This window comes from Rhinoderma darwinii, chromosome 1 (assembly GCF_050947455.1).
Source record: "Rhinoderma darwinii isolate aRhiDar2 chromosome 1, aRhiDar2.hap1, whole genome shotgun sequence".
Taxonomy (NCBI): domain Eukaryota; kingdom Metazoa; phylum Chordata; class Amphibia; order Anura; family Rhinodermatidae; genus Rhinoderma; species Rhinoderma darwinii.
The window spans coordinates 548,452,827-548,472,296 of NC_134687.1; the positions used below are offsets into that span (position 1 = coordinate 548,452,827).

Consider the following 19,470-nt stretch of genomic DNA (forward strand, 5'->3'; position numbering starts at 1 on the left):
AGCGTGTATTTCTGATTAATTTAATGTAATCTTCATTGAAAAAAACTGTGCTTCTCTTGCAAAAATAAGGAAATTTCTAAGTGACCCTAAACTTTTGAACGGTAGTGTAGATCAACGTGTAAAAAAATAGAAGTTCATACTTACCCAGAACTCCCTGCTTCTTCCTCCAGTCCGGCCTCCCGGGATGACGTTTCAGCCCATGTGACCGCTGCAGCCAATCACAGGCTGCAGCGGTCACCTGGACTGCCGCGTCATCCAGGGAGGTCGGTCTGGATGTCAAGAGAGGGACGCGTCACCAAGGCAACGGCCGGGTAAGTATGAATTTATTTTACTTTTACTGCGGAAAGAGCTGTCCCTTCTCTCTATCCTGCACTGATAGAGAGAAGGGCTGCCGATTACTACAGTGCAATTTTGCAGCGAATACGTGCCCGTAAATATGGGTGGAATACTGGTGACACCAGACCCTTATTTACGGGCACTGGTCCGTAAATACTGGTGCAATACGGGTCGAATACGTGTGACCAAGGACCCGTATTTACGCCAGTATTTACGGGAGGACAAAAATACGTTTGTGTGCATGAGGCCTTAGGCAGGGATCACACACAATTTTGATGCAGTTTTTGTGGAAATTCTTGGTTCAGTTTTTTGTGTCCACATCTGTATTTGGTTAAAATACGGACCCAAAAACTGCTTCAAAACTGTGTGTGTGATCCTGACCGTATAGTAATAAGTCCACTATATTCAAGATGGGAGCGCTTGATGGCTTGAGTGATTAATGGCTGCCATGTGTTCATGCAAATACACGGCAGTCCGTTAATCACTGGTGAGGAGGGCGGGCGGAAAACTCATCTTATGAAAACAGCGGGCTCATAACTGTGAGTCCACTGATTACCTAATTAGGTTTTATTAGCCAAATGGCACAATTTGTTTTTGTGGCATTTGGACCAAGAGCGAATCTGTCCAGTGGCATAACTACTGCTGTAGCAGATGTAGCGGCTGCTAGGGTGCCCGCAGCATGAGGGGAGGCACCGCTAGCAGCCGCTATGGCTGCTACAGCGCGACGCCACTGAAGGGGTTGTTCCTACAAAAGACATGTGTGATCGCTGGGACGCCTAGCGATAAGGAGAACGGTGGACCGGGGTCTGTCGGCAGCTCCATAGAAATGAATTGTGCACCGGTCGCTCTTGTGCGCATGCGTGACCAGCGCTCCTTTCATTTTTATTGAACTGCGCAGACCCCGGAAGTCAGAGATTCATCATGGAGAACTTCGGGGGATTTTAGGTCCCCTGTTCTCCTTATCGCTGCCAGCGATCACACATGTATCCCCTATCCTGTGGGGGAAATAAACACCTCTATCTCTCATTAAAAACAATGGAGGGAGATTTGGGGCATTTTTGGCGCTGATTTCCATGCGGTTTCCGCATCAAAAACAGCACAAACAAACTCTGTGTGTGGGCCTAAGGCCCAATGGCTGATTTGAGGGCTTGAGGTAGAAACAGGATGGAGCAGTATGTTCACACGCACTGTTTTCAGACGTAATTCGGGTGTTTTACGTCTCGAATTACGCCTGAAAAAATTGCTCCATTACGCCTACAAACATCTGCCCCTTGCTTTCAAGGGGTTTTACGGTGTTCTGTTCCCACAAGGTGTCATTTTACGCGTCGCTGTCAAAAGACGGCACGTAAAAATACGCCCACGTCAAAGATGTGCATGTCACTTCTTGGAACGTTTTGGAGCCGTTTTTCATTGACTCCATTGAAAAACAGCTCCAATAACGTCCGTAAAATACGCCTTGAAAAACGCGAGTTGTTAAAAAAACGTCTGAAATTCAGGAGCTGTTTTCACCTGAAAACAGCTCCGTATTTTCAGACGTATTTTTCTAAGCCGTGTGAACATACCCTAAGGCTGGATTCACACGAGCATGTTCGGTCCGTAAAGGACGGAACGTATTTCGGCCGCAAGTCCTGGACCGAACACACTGCAGGGAGCCGGGCTCCTAGCATCATATTTATGTACGACGCTAAGAGTCCCTGCCCCGCTGCGGGACAACTGTCCCATACTGTAATCATGTGTTCAGTACGTGACAGTAGTTCCACGGAGAGGCAGGGACTCGTAGCATCGTACATAACTATGATGCTAGGAGCCCGGCTCCCTGCAGTGTGTTCGGTCCGGGACTTGCGGCTGAATTACGTTCCGTCCTTTACGGACCGAACATGCTCGTGTGAATCCAGCCTAACTGTAAAAACTTTTGATATATCATAGAGACATATCAGAAATTTAGATCTGTGCCGCACCTTCGTTTCTGCGATGGTGGGGATCTCAGCACCCGGACCCCCACCGATTAAAACTTCTGATTTGTCCCTATGACATATCAAACGTTTTTGGAAAGTACTCTTAAGTACACTACTAACGCTAATATTTTTACATTTTATGACCAAATACTCCTAATGTTTACATCTTGATCCTCTGACACTTTGTAGATGTCACAAACGGACTTATTTTTCTCCTTAAACAGAAACAAACAATTATTGATTGAAGAAAATGAGTTTTACCCGGGCCATAGGGCTACAGCTAGTGTGAATATCATGTTTACTTCACTTTTATTTTTCCACTTCTAGGAAATGTAAAGCCTACAAGTACTTTTGTGCCAAAATTTCGAGCAACTGTCAGCTTCTAAGATTCATCCCATTTGGGTTTAATTTGTAAATGTTTGATTAACCAATCATGATAAATTGTAATGACTATGTCTGCATGACCCGGCAGTCTTCATGAGAACATCTGTTCCACTTCATTTGGGTTCTAGCCATTGTCGGTTGGTATTTTGTGATTGGCCGAGCTGGATCAGTTGTATTTGTGGCTTTCACATCCACACTACATTAGGATTTGTTAACCGCGCTCCATCAACATGCAGCCGAGTGACTAACAGAGCTGGAGGAACAGTGTGAGCTGTGCGCCTGAGATGACAGCGTTCTCCAGACTAACATCTGATTTCCCTGGAGTTGATCTCAGACGTAGAAGGATGAGTGGATTTGTCAGACTACGATTTGGCCTGCGTTCCTGTAATGAAAAATGGGGTAATGTTAGGATATGTACAAAATGTACAGAAACAAACTGGTGAAATTTGAATGCAGCCTTATACTTCAAAACCAATATAAGAAAACTCTGGGGATGCCTGCTATTCTGCAATGGTAAACAATATCCAAAGGAAATTAGATTATTAATTCCAAATGTTCTGGCAAGATACCGACCTGGGCTTTGCCAAGACAACTTTGGCGAACGGCACTGAATCCCCACGCATAGAAAAGAGCTTAATGTAATATAGTGTGATTATAGCTAAGTATATGAATAGCAGTCAAGAAGTAAAGATGGTTAATGGAGCCAGAGAACAATAAATGGTTTAAAAGAATTCTATACAATTAATTGTCTATAACAAACGCCATTGTCTTCTGGTAAAAAAAAAAACAAGTAAAACAAATACTATAATCTCTAATAAAGCATAAAGAAGAGAGGGAATGAAAACGTGTTTGGGAACTATAAATCAGGTTTTACAATTTCTGTAAAGAACTAAGAAACAGCGCCCCCTTGTGACCTATAGATGTAACTGAAGAAAGAAATACACAGAGAATAATGTCCAGTAGTTCTAAACAGATGAGATATTATCTTAAAGAGAACATATCACCTACCAGAAAAGATTATTATTTGAACGAGGAGGCAGGGAAGTAATTTTATTACATGAAATATAACGCTTACGTACATTATTTATTCGTACTAAAGGGCAAAGCCAAGTAGCCTTACCACATTCCCAGAATGCTTTGTGCTGGGTGATGTGCTGTCACGCTGCCTTTTAGAATCATCGCCGAAGTATCGCAAGATCACAGGACCCTATCTCTAAATAATAATCTTTTCTGGTAGCTGATAGGTTCTCTTTAAACTCAAATGACATGAATGGATTTCGGCAAGTTTTATTTAGTCGCAGAGATTTCTGCAACAAATTTTCCACGTGTGACTGCAGAGGTCACAGGTGGCAGAGGTTTTAAGTTGCCCTGTGCAGCATGTTTATTTCGTACCTCAGAGACAACAGTAAGGCCGGGTTCCCATGGGTCAGATACGCTGCGTATCCGACCTGGAAACTGCAGTACATTCCGTCCAAAATATCGCACCACTGTGTGGTGCGTTTTTTCGGACAGGTTTTCTGCTGCAGACCTTCGTAGGCCGTTGTTACGGCGACGCGTCTCTCATGTGCAGTCCGGCCTCCCTGATGACGCTGCATCCCATGTGACCGCTACAGCCTGTGATTGGCTGCAACGGTCACATGGGATGCAAAATCATCCCAGTATGCCGAAATGGACGAAGAAACACAGACTCCAGGGTAAGTATGTTTTTTTTTATTTTTCCATACTTGTCATGGAGTCACAACACTTGGCTTTCTGTTGCGAAATTTTCAAAACCTGCATAATTTGGAAAACCCGCAACGGAAAATCCAAAAAATGCAGCATAAATTGACATGCTGCGGAATTAAATTCCGCACCGCAGGTCAATTTATTAACGTTTACGCTGCATTTTTTTCTGTAGCGTGGGCATGAGATTATCTGAATCTCATCCACTTTGCTGGTACTGTAAATGCTGATGAATTTCCACACACAATTCCGTTGCGGAAATGCTCGGAATCACGGGCCATGATTACAGGCACGGCCGTGTGCATGAGGCCTTACGCCTCATGGACATGCCCTTAATCGCGGTCCGCATTTTCATGCCGTACTCCCATACAAAGTACGAGAGCACGGCCCGCAAAAAATGAAAAGTAGGACATGCTCCATATTTGCCGGCACGGTTCTACGGCACTGACACCCTTCCGTAGCGATATGGAAAGGAGTCCGCGGAAAATAGAATCGGGCAACTGGGCGGGTCCGTAATTGCGGACCGTATTTCAGTCCGCAATTACAGAGTTTTTTTTACGGTCGTGTGCATGAGGCCTGACTGTGCATCTAGTTTTTGCTGATTGATATAAATAAGTGGAGCAGGAATGCTGAGCAATATGTGGCGTTGTTACAGATTCATTGCTTATATTTAGGAAGTTATTTATTGGTTATCCCATAATAAAGTGCTGCTGCCATTTTTTGCCACCATTAGGCTATGTTCACACAGAGGAATTTTTGTGGCGGATTCCGCCTCCCACATAAATGTAATTACACATATTTAGGCCACTCGCGTTTCCTGTCATTTCCTGGCATGGACGGCCGCAGACAGTCACCCGGATTTGCGGGCTGTGCTCCCATTATAAAGTCCTATTTTTTGCGGATCCTTTCTACGGCCCAGACACCTTCCCGTAAATATACGGGAAGGTGTCTATGGACCATAGAAATGAATGGATCAGTATTTTGATCTGCAATTACGGATCTGTAATTGCGGATCAAAATTACAATCGTGTGCATGGGGCCTAATGAAGCAGGGGGGCTGAGATGGATCAGGAGAGGGAGCTACAGGGGAAATCATGGAACTTTTGTCTATGGTCAGCTTAACTGTAGTGCATGGTTTCCTTCACTCATGATTGTAGATACTTTTCTGTAACAACATTTTTCTCTGCTTTTCATAAAATATCCAGCAATGTTATTGACTGGTTGTATCTTCTACATCAGCACTAAAAATATGAAGCAATAACCGTACATCAATCTGCAACATAGGACATTAACTAAGGACCTCTTTCTAGATATATTAATGACACGTCCACACAATGCAGGAATGACAGAAGCTCCTGCCTGCACAGAAGCAGTAATCTGACATGTCTGCCAAGATATACAGGACTTTGCAATGAAATACCTTATTTAGACATAAAGTAACTTTTTCATGATGAAAATGTCTGAACTGGCATCTGTAAATGAAACATGGGCACAGTCCCAATGACCTCAAACTTTGATAGAGCACCTGGGATTTTTTTCTTTAGTGAATTTCATTTAGCTTCAATTTTTGTTTCCAAGTTTAAAAATGCAGATTTAATTATCACAGAATGGCTCTTCTGATTTTCTGCCAATCAATTCTGCAGTAATTCGCCTGTAATCTGCTCCATAGCTTCTAGTATTTCAAAGAAGGTTAGAGGAATGTAGTAGTGCCGAGTGACTAAGAAAAGACACTAATACATTAAAGCCTCAATGTCTATGGTTAGTGGTATAACTACTGCTGTAGCAGCCGTAACGGCTGCTAAGTGGCCCGCGGAATGAGGAGGCCTGCGCACCCCGGCCAGTAACATTTATGGGTCAGGCGGCATGGGACACCTCATGCCTGGTGGCGTCGCAAGCACCGGAGGGGGCCACGGTGCTAGCGACAGCAACATTCACTTGTATCTGCATCCTCAGGACGCAGATACAATTGATTATTATAGGCTGCAGGCCATGTTAGGCCGGCGTGATGATGTCACTGCATCATGCTGGCTTGCGCAAGTGCCCTGCCCGGAGGATGTGCAGCGCTCCATCCGTCGTGGGAACGAGGCAAAACTATATACACTATATATGTTTTGGGGGGGCTGTGTGGCACTATATACAAGGGTGCGGCGCTGTGTGGCACTATATACAAGGGAAGGGCTATGTGGCACTATATGCAAGGGGGGGCTGTGTGGCACTATATACAAGGGAGGGGGGCTGTGTGGCACTATATACAAGGGGAGGGCTGTGTGGCACTATATACAAGGGGGGAAGTGGCACTATATACAAGAGGGCTGTGTGGCACTATATACAAGGTGGGCTGTGTGGCACTATATAAACTGGGGGCTGTGTGGCACTATATACACGGGTGGCTGTGTGGCACTACTAAGGGGGGCTGTGTGGCACTATATACTAGAGGGCTGTATCGCACTATTTACAAGGGGAGGGCTGTGTGGCTTTATCTACAGGGGGCTGTGTGTGGCACAATCTACAGGGGGCTGTGTGTGGCGCAATCGACGAGGCGTTGTGTGGCACTATCTACTAAGGGGGCTTTGTGGCACTATATATAAGGGAAGGGGGGCTGTGTGGCACTATATACAAGGGAGGGGGCTGTGTGGCACCATATGCAAGGGGGGCTGTGTGGCACTATATACAAGGGAGGGGGCTGTGTGGCGCTATATACAAGGGGAGGGCTGTGTGGCACTATACACAAGGGGGGCTGTGTGGCACTATAAACAAGGGAAGGGGTGCTGTGTGGCACTATATACAAGGGAGGGGGGCTGTGTGACACTATATACAAGGGAGGGGGGCTGTGTGGCACTATATACAAGGGAGGGGACTGTTGCACCATATGCAAGGGGGGCTGTGTGGCACTATTTACAAGAGAGGGGGGCTGTGTGGCGCTATATACAAGGGGAGGGCTATGTGGCACTATATACAAGGGGGAGCTGTGTGGCACTATATACAAGGGTGGCTGTGTGGGACTACTAAGGTGGGGCTGTGTGGCACTATCTACTAGGGGGCTGTATGGCACTATTTACAAGAGGGGAGGGCTGTGTGGCGCTATCTACAGGGGGCTGTGTTTGGCACAATCTACAGGGGGCTGTGTGTGGCGCATTCTACAGGGGGCTGTGTGTGGCGCAATCTACAGGGATCTGTGTGTGGCACAATCTACAGGGGTCTGTGTGTGGCACTATCTTCAAGGGTCTATGTATGCCGATCTCTAGGGGGTCTGTGCATGGCGCTATCTACAGGGGTCGGTGTGTGGCGATATCTACAGGGGGCTATTTGTGGCGCTATCTACAGGGGGCTGTGTGTAGCGCAATCTACAGGGGGGCTGTATGTGGCGCAATCTACAGGGGGGCTGTATGTGGCGCAATCTACAGGGGTAGGTTTGTGGTGCAATCTACAGGGGTCTGTGTGTGGCATGATCTACTAAGAGGGGGCTGTGTGGCACTATATACAAGGGAGGGGGGCTGTGTGGCACTATATATGAGGGGGGCTGTGTGGCACTATATACAGGGGGAGGGGGTCTGTGTGGCACTATATACAGGGGGAGCTGTATGGCACTATCTACAGGGGGCTTTATGGCGATATCTACAGGGGGGCTGTATGGCACTATCTACAAGGGGGAGGTGGGGGCGCTATCTAACAGAATAAGAGAGCAGTGAGAGGCAAATGTCGCAGACAAACTCCAGTCCCATCAATAAAGAAGTTCCTTAATAGACTTGTCATCTGTGGATTCCAAGTTGAGTGTGACACTGTCTACATGGGGGGCTGTATAGCACTGTCTACAGGGGGGCTGTATGGCACAATCTACAGGGTGGCAGTATCTACAGAAGGCACTATCTAGCGTATGGCACCTAGGGGAAGAGGGGCCCAGTCATAAGTTTGCTCTTGGGCCCAGTCTTTCCTAGTTACGCCCCTGTCTATGGTCTTTTTCTGGTTTTCAAGTGAGTGGAGCTGATCTGAAATACAGGACACAGCCTATACACAAGAAAAGCGCTGTTTCCTGGAAAAAAGGAAACCCTTTTTTCTAAATGCAGACAACACCTTAAAATGTTTGAGAAATAAGTGAGTATTGTAAATGCACTACAATTTTAACCCCTAGGGGTTTCTGTGCATTCTGCACCTCTAGTTGGCAGGACAATATTCACAATTATGACATGTACAATGAAAACCTGAAATATATCATGGAAAATTCATATTATATGCCTATACCCATATATTTTCTAAAAGTAGACAAGCAGCATATTGACAAAATGCCACCCACGACTGCCATAATGAAATTTTTGCATCAAAGTATACATTTTCAGTAAAAAATTCATTTAAATTCAGGTTTGTGGCTAAAAATCTGACCAATGTAGATGTTCAAGACCTTCTCAAAATCAAAACAGATTTAGCTATAAGTGGCATGTATGAACTTTTACGTGCTAATTTTAAAAAGATAACTTCTTATAAAAAACAGGGATTGGACGCCTTGATAAGTGAATGTGCCTCCACACTCTATATATTACCTGAAAAGCAGGTAACCTAAAGAAGTTTTTGGCAATCCAAAAAAACACAAGATGAAGAAAAAAAAAGCCACCTAAAAAAACGCCATGTTTGTAGTGTTTAATATTTCCCTATTGACCTCAAGCTAACATTTGGCCCCAGCGTTTTTATGCCACAAAAAAACAACAGGAAAGCCACAAATAAAAGGTGGCGTTTATACTAAACATTGTGTGTGTGTGTGCGTGTGTGCGTGTGTGCGTGTGTGCGTGTGTGTGTAGCCACCCATACGGGTTTTACAACCAGTCTTTTTTCTCCACCCTATAAAATTTGTTGTTTTTTTTCTCTCTCTCCTTCTCCCCGGGAGACTCTGGATTTCTTTAGTATCATTCGACATTTGCGGTCGATACTCCTTCCTATGTGGATATTTCCTGTTCAACTGTAATTTACTATCCTTGGTTGTGTGCTGGAACAGTTTGATTGAGTTTTCTTTTATGTCTGTATTATAAAAAACTGATAAATAAAGAATTAAAATTAAAAAAAAATCTTCGATAAGTATTCTATTATACTAAACATCTCTATACTGTACATGTTGGCATCTAAAACTCTTTCAGTACAGGGTACGTGTGTGTTTAGGGTGAGGATTTGTATTATTACAGCCTCCGTGTTTAGAATGACTTCAACACATAGCAGTTCATGAGATGTCATGCTGCTGCTAGGTTATTAAATGACATCCAAATTTTGGACATCCAATAATGCGGTCAGAGTTATATTGTAACAAGGCCAAACTAAAAAACCACGAGCTCCCACTAACTTTATACCATGAGTATGAGAACTACTACATCGGGATCTATGAATGCTCAGGGTACCAACACAGAGATATGTTATAATTGTATGTTATAAGGGGCACTGTGGCAGGCACATAAACCATGGAAAGACTGGAGCCAGGTGCTGTAGGAGTTGTGTTGACGGTTTGTGGCTTTTTGCTACATTATTTGAGCATGTTTGACCTGTTAGTTACCACCACTGATGTCCAGTTGTAATGTCTGCGGTCGCTGACCGCAGACTCCTGTCATCCTGCCGACGCCTTCCTCACCGGAGATGCCAGCACATACGGCCGTCCTGTCCCGCAGTGACCACTATGGTGCGCGTGAGCTCAGTCCCGGCTTTAAAGAGCCAGAGCGCACACATATGTAAGATTGAACTGATTGCTCCCAGATCACCCTGGACTATAAGAAGGGCCCTGCCCCTTCCATCATTGCCTGAGCGTTGTTGTGTTTTCCCGTGTCAGTCTAGCAAATGGTCCCTTAGTGTTTTCCACTTCCCAGTGTTCCCGTACCTGCTACCTGCATCCTGTATCCCGTGCTACCTTGTTCCTGTGCCTTAAAGAGTTGGAGTCGTGTTGTACCACCGGTCTGTCTGCTGTGTTACACCACGCCTGGTGTGTGCTGCCAAGGTTCCATCTGAGCCTAGTCATCGCTACTGTCTGAACTACCACAGGTACCCTTGCTTGAACTACAGACTTTACTTGGTACTCTGTATTGGCCAGCTGCTATCCCGCTACAGCAGTACGGCCCAGTGGGTCCACATACCCACAGATCGTGACACCAGTGACTGGTTTCTGCAGTAAATAAATGAAGGGGTCTCCCTTATTTATTTTGGATTTTAAGAACAGTTGAAAAATAAAAACAGTTGATGACCATTTGCAAAGCTGCTATTTTGGATGAATTTGAACCATAAAATATACCTTTCTGTTGTTTTGCGCAAATTGCAAGAAACTTTTTAATTCATATTCTTTTACATTTTCAATGATAAATGTTTGTATTTTCACATAGACCACCGACTCAATAGACCAGACCTTCCTTCATTATAGTTTTCCACAAGGCGGTAAAATAAGTGGGACGATGCTCGAGAAGAGGCCGTGTAGGACAGGTGCTTTGTTACACAGTCTGTGCAGTGTTATTACATTAAAAATGACGGCACCACATACTTCTGATAGGTACCAAAATGCCTCTGTAGATTTATTTAAAAAAAGGATATTATGAATATTAATCCAATGTTACTTAGTAATTAGGATGAAAAACTATGGGGTGACAGGTTGAAGTGTAAAATAAATGTTAAAGAGAACAAATAATAAGTTTACCTTTACACCGTTTTTCCATAACTTAATGGTAAAGACAATCCAACCACAGGTCCTACTGTACTAAGCCACGAAGTGATGTAGTTCCCTTCTCTGAAAACAAAACTCCATTTATTAGAAAACTGCTGACTTTGTATCTTATAATGTCCTCACAATCCAAATACACGTCAAACAGCAAATATGAATGAAAAATACAGGGTTACAGTTTCACCAAAATCAGGGAAGTGGCAAATTGATGGGAGTCTAGAACATCGAGAACATTATGGTATTAGTGTTGGTTTTGCCTGGTGAGGTGGCCATGCTGCCTTTTCATTTATTCAATAATAGAAAATCAGGGAAAATCTAATTTCCTGCAATCTGCATATGACCTTTCCCTGCTCTGTTCACATCTACGTCAGAGGCTCTATCAGGAGCCTCCGTCGCAGATCTGGAGCAAAATGCCGGAATAAAATAGTGCAGCATGCTGCGCTATTTGTTCCGGTAAAACGGCAGACAGCATGACGGAAACGGGTAAAGTCAATGGGTTCCTTTAGGCGTTGTTGGTGTACTACATGCGACGGATCTGGCACTTCAGATTTTCATTCTGTTCCTATGACATATCAAAACAACAGAAAAGTACACGCAGGTGTGAACCCAGCCGTACAATGGATTATTATGTTCCAGATCCATACTAATAAATGGGTAAAATGTAAATTGCACCTAAGCATTCTATAACTGTTGTGAATTTTCAACGGACCATCAGGGACCCATCAAAATCCAGGGATCCATTTTCCCAACTAATCTAGGTAGCAGTATTAACATAGCCATGGTTGATAACAAAAAACCATATAAGATTTTCTACACATTGTGAAATGTTGCTCTTACCTGTCTGCGCTCCCTTGAACAGATGACATGAATTCATTGGTACGGCAAGGATGAAGTACAAAAAACGGCTGTCCAAGAATTGGATGCTCCTAAAGCAAAAAAAGACATTCACTGCTAATAACTTCTGAAAATGTTGTCATTAATCGCAGTGAAATTTTTCTAACAGAGTAAAATGTGAATAACTTATTCATTGTATAATAACATTGTTTGCAAATTTCTAATATAGTTTTTGTTTAAATTCCTGACTATATTCAAAAACTCTGTTTGCTGTAGAAATATCCTTGTTTACATCCAGTAGCTGAAAACCCCACCTTACCTAATCCTGTTTACATATCTGAGGGTTTGTTACAATGTATGAGTCAAGGCAGTCTTATGTGATCCAAACATAGCAGCAGCCGAAGACTCTCTCCTATCCTGGACTACGGGCTTAAAGCGTACCTAACTTTTCAGAATAAACTGCCTGGCCATTATATCACTTGTATATGGCATTTTTTTTTTAGCAATTTTCCCCTCTGCAGGCTTTTGTCTCTGATCTAGTGGGCAGAGCCTAGCTGCTATCATGACTTCTATACACTGCACACATAGAAGAGGAGTATCCTGCGCTTCTATCACATATATAGAAGTTGCAGCAGCATTGAGGGAATTATACAGGACTACAGACCAGTGTAGTTGAAAATCCAGCACTGGGGTAAGAGTAACACTTCTTGTGTGTGTCTCTCTCACTCTACATCTGCTCCCCCACCCATCTCCATAGACTTTTATTTGCAGCGTGTCTGTGTCGCTTTCTCTTCCTGCTCCCCCTTCCCTCTTCATAGACTTGCATGTGTAGCGTGTCTGTGGCACCTCTCTGCTCCTGCTCGCCCCTACCCTCTAGATATACGTGTATAGTAGGCAGTGAAGTGACACCCCCCACACCTTCTGCATGCAGTCTGGCAATTCTGCTGTGTAACTAGGAAAGTATTTTTCTTGACAACAGGGGGTGGATAGCAGATTACAGGAAGGGAGACACCTAGTGGCAATAATTTCACACATAATTTGAATGGATAAATCAACTAAATTTTAACGGTAAGTGAATTACAAAGTTGATTTACTTCAGGTATACTATTAGATTAGCATAAGTTGTTTGAAAAATTAGTGTCCATTTAAAGAATCCTGCACTGATACATTGAAATAAACCCTGTAGCTGTACGCAAGACTATATCAGGACCGTTTTCAGCCTCTGAATTTTAACAGGAATGTTTCCTTTCACTGACAGCAGGAAGGTATTGGAAAATGGTAAAGAATTGAAAGTACCATATTTTTCGGAATATAAGACGCACCTGAATATAAGACGCACCGAGGTTTCAGACAACCGAAAATAGGAAAAAATTATTTCATATTTTACTACTTTTACAAAGAAAAAACTATTTGTTCTAAAAAAAATTGTTCCTTTTCACCACATTCTGAGAGCAATAACTTTTATATTTTTTCATTGATTGAGCGGTGTGAGGGCTTATATTTGTGTGGGACGAAGTGTAGTTTATATTGGCACCATTTTTTGGTACATACGATTTTTTGACCACTTTTTATTGAATATTTTTTTTAGCGCTAAGGTGACCAAAAAACAACAATTCTGGTGTTTTAAAATTTTTTTTTTACACCGTTCCCCCGTGTGAGTTAAATAATGCTTATATTGTAATAGTTTGCACTTTTACGGTTGCAGCGATACCAATTTTGTCTATTTTTTACATTGTGCTTGGAGAAAAATGGGAACGTTCAATATTTTTTTATTTTTTTTACCCTCCTGAAAGTTTAGCTAACTTTTTTTGCACATTTTATTAGTTCCCCTAGGGGACTTGAACCAGCGATCGCTGGTACAATAAACTGCAATACAAATGTGTTGCAGTATATTGTCATATTTACAGGCTTCTGCTAAGCCCTGCCTGAGGCACGGCTTAGCAGAGGCACAAAGAAGGCAGACCTGGGGGCCTTCATTAGGCCCTCAATCTGCCATCACAACCATCGGCGCCCCCCAATCGCGTTGCGGGGGCGGGGGGTCCGTTGGGCTGTCGGAGGGCTGTCCCCTCCTAACAGTTTAAATGTAGCGGTTGCTATTGACCGCGGCATGGAGTTTTCCCATGAGGGACATTTCGGGCATATCCACAGGATATGTCATAAATGTCAGATAGATGCGGGTTCCACCTCTGGGATCCGCACCTATCTCTAGAACGGGGCAACCTAAACCCAGTTCTAGCTTTTTGTGTGCACGCTGCCTCCTGGCCACTTACTGATTATATGGTCAGGTGTTACGGAAACAACGTAACTTGCTAAGCTACGTATTTTCCGTAACTCCCATAAAACTGAATAGCAGTTACAGAAACAGCGTAGCTCGCATGCTACGCTGCTTCTGCAACTGCCATTCACCACTATAGGAGTTACGCAAACAGCATAGATCAATGAGTTACGCTGTTTCCGTTACTACTATTCAGTTCTATGGGAGTGACGGAAACAGCGTAGCTCAGTGAGTTACACTGTTTCAATAACTAAGTGGCCAGGAGGAAGCGCGAGCACAAAAACACAGAAAGGGGATCGGGAAGGGGTTAAGGAGGCGTTCCTTGACTGCCGATTATAAGATGCAGGGACTTTTTAGCAAGATTTATTCTTATGGTCCGAAAAATACGGTATATTACAAAGTTGCAGAGCTTCTCAGTTATTAAAGGGGATTTATGATTGTTCACAATATGTACAAAGCATTCTAATATTTTTTTGGTGTTTCTTTTACTTGCAGTTTTCAAGACCTGCGTTTGCTGTCAGTGAATGGACAAGAAAAGAGTGGAGGCCCTTCATGGATGGGCAACTTCCATACTTAGTTTTTAAGACAGATATAGAAACAGCCTAGATCACTCATATGCCTGTTTCCATATATTCAATAGACTTGTATGGGAAATATTCATGTGTTCAGGGCGTCCAATCCATTCTTTTTCTCCCCCTTGTGCTTGCCACCAAACAAAAATGTATCACCTATCCTATCAATAGCGCTAATTCACACTTTACTCAGGCAGCAGAAAGCTTAGGTACACCCTCTTAATGCAGAGCTCCTTAAATAAGGATATTGGATACCCGCTCTCAAAAGGAAGCCACCAGGTGATCATCGGATCCAGTGGCATAGCTATAGGGGTCTCAGCGGTTGCAGTTGCGACCGGCCCCTAAGCCTGGGGGGGCCCACGGGGCCCCTGTTGCCATACAGCATGCTGATTAAATACATTTTCTGTGCCGTGAAGCTGGCACTTCCTGGTTACGGTCACATGGTACTTAGTGTACCATGTGACCGTGACATCACGTCAGGGGCATTCCAGACAGCGTGGAAGAGCCGGTGCAGAGGACTCCAGGTGAGCTGCAGAGTCTGGATTGTAATGTATTGTGTTGTCTTGTATTGTGTTGTCTTGTAATGTATTGTGTTGTATTGTGCTGTCTGTGTTTGCGGTGGAGAGGGGGGGGCGTTGAATTACATCCCCCCTCCTCTCTCCACCGCAAACTGCACAATACAACACAATACATTACAAACTGTGGGTCGCGTCCACCTGGGCGGTCGTGTGAAGACCTCCTGGGGGTCGCGAATCACTCACGGAGGTCTTGGTTCTATTCAATGCTGGAGCAAATGGCTGACGGCTCCTGGCTCCAGCATTCACTGTGCCCTGAGCGGCTCGACGCAGGCAGGCGGAATGTAGCGACATCATCGCACCTGTCTGGGCCGATTCACTCATAGCACACACTGGAGGAGGAGAAGGATCCTCGACCCGGCGTGGGAACGGGGATAGGTAAGTCATTATGTTATTTTTCTATTATGCACATATGGGGGCATTATACTGTATGGGGGGCTAATATGTTGGGGGGCATTATACGGAATGGGGGGCTGACATGGCGGGTGGGGCATTATACTGTATGGGGGGCTGATATGGTGGGGGGGGGGGCATTATACTGAATGGGGGAGCTGATATGGCGGGGGGCATTATACTGATTGGGGGGCTGATATGGCGGAAGGGCATTATACTTATGGGGGGCTGATATGGCATGGGGCTGATAAGGTGGGGGCATTATACTGCATGGGGGGCTGATATGTGGGAATTATACTGTATGGGGCTGATATGGGGGGGAATTATACTGTATGGGGCTGATATGGGGGGCATTATACTGTATGGGGAGCTGATATGGGGGGGCATTATACTGTATGGGGAGCTGATATTGGGGGCATTATACTGTATGGGGAGCGGATATGGGGGGCATTATACTGTATGGGGGGCTGATATGGGGGCATTATACTGTATGGGAAACTCATATAAGGGGCATTATACTGTATGGGGGGCTGATATTGGGGGCATTATACTGTATGGGGAGCTGATATGGGGGGGCATTATACTGTATGGGGGCATTATACTGTATGGGGGCTGATATGGGGGGCACTATACTGTATGGGGGCAGCTATGTGGGGCATTATACTGTGGGGGCTGATATGGGGAGCATTATACGGTATGGGGCATTATACTGTATGGGGCAGTTATGGGGCATTATACTGTGTGGGGGCAGCTTTGGGAGCATTATACTGTGTGGGGGAATTATACTATGGGGGCTGTTGGGCAAGGCGGCTGGGCATAGGTGCACGCAGTGGTCTGGTGATGGTGGTGTTGGGGAGGGGTAGGGGGCCCAAGCTGAATTCTTGCACCCGTGCCCATGAGCCTTTAGCTACGCCCCTGATCGGATCCCTGTAGGTCTAGCTAAAGAAACCTCTGAAAATCAACTGATATCACTGAGGAAAGCTGTGGCAGGCACAAAAGTAGTGCTTCAAGGATCCAATACTAATGAATCGGTAGGTCGTGCAAATTTTACCAAAGTGGGAGCCACTCTTTCCAGTTAATTGAGAAAAATTCATAACAGGGGACCTTTAACTAGGATGTTTATGTACCCAAATAGAACTTATGGACGGGGCCCGGGGGACAAACCCTTTAACAAATTTTAAAACACTCTACACTAAGAATTTCTCTCTGGCAGCTATTTGTAGATGTAGCCACTAGAGGCCACAGTTATGCCATTCAGAGACTACATTATGATATAGGGAGGTAAAAGAAAAAAGGGAATTTATTTGATTGTTTTTAACCTGGAAAAAAAGAAGCAAACAAGCTCTTAATATAACTTAGCCCTTTCCCGACCTATGACGAAAATGAACGTCATAGTCAGGTGCTAGTTCCCGCACCAGGATGTTAATTTTCGTCAGGAGTACAAATTTTCACTCTGTGTAAACACAGAGTGACAAGTCCACGCTGACAGCTGTCCCAGACAGCTGATCGGTCCTGTCATACGCCTGGGGACCAATCGCGACGGTCCCGACCGGCGATCGCTATGATTGGTCAGTCAAAGATAACTGACCAATCATAGTGCTAAATGTCAAGGAGGCAGGAGGAGAAGCCGGTATTCAGCTCTGATCTCCTCATTCCGGTCAGTGGCTTGGAGGAGATCAGAACTGTGCTGCCTGATCTTCCTGTCAGACTTTATAAAACACATTTACCCCTTCACGTTATAAAACACATTTAACTCCACAATGTCCCTGTGATCCCATCACTGCTCCATTTGTTTTGTTCTATAAAAAAAATAAAAATATATAATGATTTAGCGTTTATGTAGCATTAGGTAGTAGGGTGTTAATTAGCGTCCTTTTAATTATTTATTTTTTGTTATATAATAAAATAAAAAAAACTAATAATTGTTTAGTATTATAGGTAGCGTCCGGGAAGTTTCAAGTGTAGGATGTTCCTTAGCATTAGGGGTTGGGCGTTAATTTGCATTGGATAGGTGTAGTGCTACTCAGGTTTACTTTGTTAGATGCTCGGGTGCTTTTGATAATTACCGTAATACGGTTTGTGTGCTAGGGACGTTTTAGGATCTTGTATAAAAAAAAACGTAAAAAAATAGCAAGTTTATAGTTTGTCGTTACACATTACGTAGTGTATATATATATATATATATATATATATATATATATATATATATATATTAGATTTGGGGCTAAAATAATGGCTCGATTGACATTTAAAGCTGAGGAAACATATGCGATGATCTGTTCGGATACAGACACCTCGAGCGAGAGTGAGGAGCAGTTTTTATTGTCGTCATCTAATAGCGACAGTGATCAGCCCCAAGCACAGCGGAGCAGGCCTAGTGAAAGTCAGCCCGGCACAAGTGCTAGTGACCCTGATTGACTGTCCACCGCCACACATATTCCCAAAATTCCCGATTTCATATCTGCCACAGAAATTAATATCGACAACAGGGAATATAGCGAGGGAGATTTTTTTAAATTCTTCTTTTCAGAAGATTTAATCAATTTAATAGTTATTCAAACCAATTTATATGCCAACCAGTTTATTTCAAGTCACCCTGATTCATTTTATGCCAGGGAAAACATGCTGAGAAATGCTGAAATTTTGGGGACTACTACTGAACATGAGCCTTGTAAAAAAGCCAACAATAAGATCATATTGATCGACTGATGTCCTGTACGATACGCCCATGTATCGTGCAATGATGAAACGCAAGCGTTTTAAGGCCATAATGTGATTTATTCATTACAGTGATAATGCACATTGCCCCCTTGCAAGTGAACCCCAGCCATGATTGGCTATATAAAATTAGGCCTCTTATTAACCATAAACACATAAAGCAAGGCCACTTATTAATACAGGGGCAGGTTAAAACACCACTTCCCAGCAGGATGCAGACAGGCCACAATTGCTATATAGAGGGAGATTGCCATTTAAATTTAAGATTTGTAGAGGCATATACCCATGGCCGGTCTTAGGTACGTGCGATCAGTGCGGTCGCACAGGGCGCCACCCACTGCACTGTAAGGGGGCGCCATCGGGTGTGCATGGCCCGCGCCATGGCCACTACTTGGTGCGCGAGTGGGTCAGGTGCCACTCACTTACCGCACCTACCTCAATACTGGTTGCGCCGCACCCTGGCCACCGCTCATCCGCTCACCCTGTCCTGCGTCCGGAATGACGAGACAGGAGTGATTACATGATTCAGGACGCAAGACAGGGAGGAGACACAGCTCCTCCTATGCATTTCCAGGGCTGGTGGGGACACCAAGGAAACATTTTCTGCGGCCGGCTCCAGCAGGCAGTGTTTCTCAGAAGCCCAGCAGGTTAGTCACTGACTGTGGGTTTTGTTTGAATGGGGGCACTGATGGGGGTCTAAAAAAAGGCAATAATGGCAAATGGACAGAGTATTCAGTGCCACCTTGGTGCCCATTTGCCACTTATTGCCCCTTTATTGTTCTTCTGTCACAAAATATGCTAAAGGCTACAGGGGCAGTAAATAGCAAATGGGCATCAAGGGGCCACCAGGCAGAAGGATGCTAAAGGGGCATTAAGTGGTAAATGGGCACCATGGTGGCACTGAAAGACACTAAAGTGTTAATAAATGTCAAATGGGCACATAATTCAGTGCCTTCATAGTGTACATTTACGATTTGTTGCCTTTTTAAACCCTGTTCAGATATTTAAATAACCCCCTGAACAGTCAATG

General features: G+C 44.2%; 1 protein-coding gene across 3 annotated transcripts in view; it reads right to left on the reverse strand.

Moving 5' to 3' along the window:
* Positions 1-2,566: 2,566 nt before the first annotated feature.
* ATG10 (autophagy related 10) overlaps positions 2,567-19,470 on the reverse strand; it is a 198,275-nt gene continuing 181,371 nt past the window's right edge. For all 3 annotated transcript variants that reach the window (XM_075854861.1, XM_075854862.1, XM_075854860.1), the window contains 3 exons: positions 11,911-11,999; positions 11,050-11,139; positions 2,567-3,057 (listed from right to left, as the gene is read on the reverse strand). In XM_075854861.1, coding sequence (XP_075710976.1) covers positions 11,052-11,139; positions 11,911-11,999 — 177 coding nt within the window. In that variant the 3' untranslated portion in view covers positions 2,567-3,057; positions 11,050-11,051. The remainder of the gene's footprint in view (positions 3,058-11,049; positions 11,140-11,910; positions 12,000-19,470) is intronic.